The sequence below is a fragment of the Atta colombica genome, unplaced genomic scaffold (genome assembly GCF_001594045.1).
Source record: "Atta colombica isolate Treedump-2 unplaced genomic scaffold, Acol1.0 scaffold123, whole genome shotgun sequence".
NCBI lineage: Eukaryota > Metazoa > Arthropoda > Insecta > Hymenoptera > Formicidae > Atta > Atta colombica.
Genome location: NW_017259210.1, coordinates 560,190 through 564,433, shown reverse-complemented (window position 1 = coordinate 564,433; position 4,244 = coordinate 560,190). Strand labels below are relative to the sequence as shown.

General features: G+C 27.1%; 1 protein-coding gene across 3 annotated transcripts in view; it reads left to right on the top strand.

Moving 5' to 3' along the window:
* LOC108694721 (phospholipid scramblase 1-like) overlaps window positions 1-4,244 on the top strand; it is a 7,535-nt gene that overhangs the window by 2,502 nt on the left and 789 nt on the right. For all 3 annotated transcript variants that reach the window (XM_018204362.1, XM_018204361.1, XM_018204363.1), the window contains exons 4-6: window positions 275-424; window positions 854-1,065; window positions 2,139-2,300. In XM_018204362.1, the coding sequence (XP_018059851.1) occupies window positions 275-424; window positions 854-1,065; window positions 2,139-2,300 (524 nt within the window). The remainder of the gene's footprint in view (window positions 1-274; window positions 425-853; window positions 1,066-2,138; window positions 2,301-4,244) is intronic.

Below are 4,244 nucleotides of genomic sequence, written 5' to 3'. Positions count from 1 at the left end.
ATATATAAATCAAATATACCAAAATGTCAAATTGATAATATTTAATGTATATAATTAAACTTAATATATGTATAAAATATTCAATATATTAAATTAATTTATATACATATTAAATATTAAATACATTTATTATATATACATACATATATATATTTGTACAATCATAAATAACAAGTCTGATTACATAACGTGATGAAAAAGATCTTGATAACGAGTCCTCATTCAATAAGATTCGCCGTCTTTGTCCTTACTAATTGTCGCATCACATTTATAGAAGGTGAGAGTCGATTCCGTAGACCAATTCCTATCAACACTTTCGATTGGATCTCGACACCTAGGTCGCACTTGAACGCGATCACCGGTACACAATTCTTGGATGGTGTTGAGCAGTTGGAAATTCAGCAGGTTATTGATTTAAGTACTCGTACGTATTTAGCGCACCATGCGCCAGCTTTTTGCTCTAAAAAAAATAGAGCGAAGCAAGAAGATAATTATAATAAATTTAAATAATATTAATATATAATTGAATAAAATAATTTTAATGTCAAATATACGTAAATTCCTTATTATCAAGAAAAATATGCATAAATATTAAATATTTATTTAATATTGTTTAAATATTTATATTATTTAATGTTAACAAATAATTATTAATTATATTTAAATCATGTAATTATATTTATTTTTTTACTAATATTAAGTTTTATTTACAATTATTATACAGATTATTGAAAAATTAATTTAATTCTACTTAAAATTTTATCAATATTAAATGATAATAATACAATTGCATTATGTACGAATAAAAAATATAATAGAGATGTACGCGATTTTTATGCGAAATACTTGGCAGTACTCGGCAGACTGGATAAGGGTATTCAGTACAGGGTGAAAGTGCCACGCGCGGAAACATTGTTTCTTGCCATGGAATCCAGGATAGAAACGGAATCGCGATTGTGCGGCTGGTATAAAGGATTCGTGTTGAACGTTCTGGATCAGTGTGGCGAAACCGCCTTCATCATCCGGAAAGATCCCAGCTTGTTGCACGTGCCGTGCTCTCGACAGGTAAGTCGTCGAAGGCGTATAGTACGCATTCCTGCAATTATACTGGATTTAATTACAGGAAGTTTATTGGCATCTTAATTATCGCAAATCTTCTTTCTCGCGCTGATTTATATTATACATTTATATTTTGCGTATAATTTAGATTTGTGCAGGCAACACGTCTTAATAATTTTTTCAGAATTTGAAAAATGTGTTTTGACGCTTCAAAAGGAAAAAAAGTGCATCTATCGATGATTCATTGATAATCTGATCTCAAGTAGAACAACAAGTTATTATGATATCAAAATGACTCTAAAATGATCATTAAAGGCATTTTTCAATCATTTTAACATCATTTTGACATTATCGTGACTTGCTGCTCTGCTTGGTTCAAGAAACACAAAAAGCCAATAAAAATCAAAATGACTCAGTTTTGATTCTTAATGTCAATGAACAGTCATATTTTGTAACAAAAAAAATCATCATTTTGGCTTTTATGATATCAAAGTAAAATCATTTTGACTTTCTCTGAAATTGCAGTGTTGTGTTATGTTTGTTTCACAAAGGAAGATATATCGTCGCGATAAATTGAGCTCAATGTGTTAAATTATTAACCCTACTGTTCGGTTCGAGTAACCCATTTTTCTTATTAAAATAGAACAATTTTCTCTAGAAAATAATTCTCTAAAGAAATTTTCTCTAACTCCTGTAAATTACAAACTATTTTGACGAGCTTATTAGCTATTTTAACATTTAAAAATTAAAATATGAAATAGAAATTTTTTTGCATCGATCAAAAAGAAAATCCAATTATATATTTCAATTTAATAATAATTTATTAGGAGCAAAATAAAATTCAATTATCTCGAATTATCTCGCTTTCTCAGTGATTTGAAAAATCTTTAAGAAAATCTAAAAGAATATCTATATATAACGAAATCAAATCTCGTATGGGAAGAATATTTAAATATAACGTATTAAATTTCGTATGGGATGCGAATGAAACAGCAAGTTTAATCCTCGATTATCTTAAAACAAAATAACGAACATTTCTATTTTCTCGCTTGAACCGTTCATTTTTCGTATTTCCTCAGAGAATTACAGTTGAAAGCGCGAATCTTATCGGTAGCGTGGAGAAGAACTTTTCCCCGATAGGTCCAAGCTTCACCATATACAACGCGGTCCAAGAGCCTCTCTGCAACATATATGGACCCTTCACTTGCGACTGTTGCATGTTCAAGGAAGCGCAATTTCAGGTGAATAGGATCATCCATGTGGAATACCTTAACGTCGCGTCGCATTAAAAATATCGAATAATCGACCAGATTTATCGCAAATGATATAAAACACAGAACTAAAAACGAGACTTGAGTAACTGTTGTTACTTTTTGTTCGACAATATTTTTTATTTATTTTTATTCGTTTTATATTTTACTATTAATTGATTATTATTATCACTATTATTTATTATTATTATTATTATTATTATTATTATTATTATTATTATTATTATTATTATTGCAAGTTATTATATTAATTGTATTAATACGATACTGAGAAAAATGGTTACAATTACCATAATTTAACTATAATTTTAAATATTTTTGATTCTAATTATATATTGAAATTAATTTATAGTTGTTTTAATTGTACAAATTGTACTTCAATTTGCATTACAATAATTACAACTATTGTTTTTATCAGCAAGAGACATAGTGCAGTACAGTAATAATCTTAATTTGTTTGACGTTGGCAATACCGTTGAAAATCCTTGTAAGTTTTTTGTACCAAATCTTAAAAGAGATCTTGTCTCAATCAAGATTACTAAACGAATGTGATTATATAAGAATCTTATATAATTTGTATATGAATCTCACCAGTAATTTTTAATGAGCTTAGAAATTTGGCATGAATCGTACACGACGATTTATATCGCAATGAAAAGATTTTGATTGTTTAGCCTTAATATATTTTTAAGAAATAATTTTTTACATGATCAAAGTAATGAAGATATTGATCATCCCAGTGAATGAAATGGAATTATTGAATGAACAGAAACTGGATTGAATATATGAAATAAAAAAGAATTAAGTGAAATTAAAAAATTTGTTAGAAAACTAAAGATGACTGAATGAAAGGTCGAAACATATCATTAGCTTAATGAATTGATAAATTATAATTTCTCTATAATAACTGTGGGTTTTTTGTGCTCCTTTCCCAAATTAAATTTGATTTAATCGAAAAGCTGTTATTCAATTTGTTTAAAAAGAATTAATTTTTAGCTAAAATGAATTTTTTTAAATCTCATTCAATCCTTGCTTGTTCCATTCCATTTTATTTACCGGGATGAGCAACAAATCACACAAAATTCTAATAGTAAATAAAATTCTTGTAATATTTTCATAATGACACCTCAGTTATATTTTTACAAGTTTCATAACATGCGTGTAAGAATCAAATAATATGCTTATAAAATTCATGTAATATGGATGTGAGATTCATGTAAGATTCTTGATTTACTTACAGATACGTATACGATATATTCTTATACGATCTGTATTTCCTGTCCGAAATTTGTATGTGAAAATTTTCTTAGAAGATCTCACAAGAATTTTTCTTTTAAGAATTTGCAACACAGGAAAACAACAAAGATGTAATGATTCATTGTGTTAACAAAGTTAAAAATAGAAAATTAGAATAGAAATATATGGTATGTGTGAGCCAACCGCAGAACTTATTACGTAAAACAATACATATATTTTAGTTGTACATAAAATAGTCATTTTACCTCGTACGTTAATAACTATATTTCGACTGCGTGATTGAATCCTCTTCAAAAACAATATAAACGATTACATAAAATTGAATGGCGAGACTTTATCTTTTCGAAACTTTAGAGCTAAGCTGCTTCCGAGTTCATTGCGTCAAACTGTATCATTTATATTTCTTGCTGGAAAGCAGCCTGTAATGATAAATGCGATTGTGTAATTTTTTATTTTTTTCCTTGCATATTTTTTACTTTTATTACCTTATAAATAGTAAGCATTAAGAAGATAGTTATATAATTGCGATTGCGTTAGTAAAAATATTTTAAATGCAATTAAAGTTATTTTTTTTCTTATTTATCATTCATCTCTTGATTATTTTACTATATTTTTTAATATTCAAAATAATTTAATATATTAATAATTTAATATATT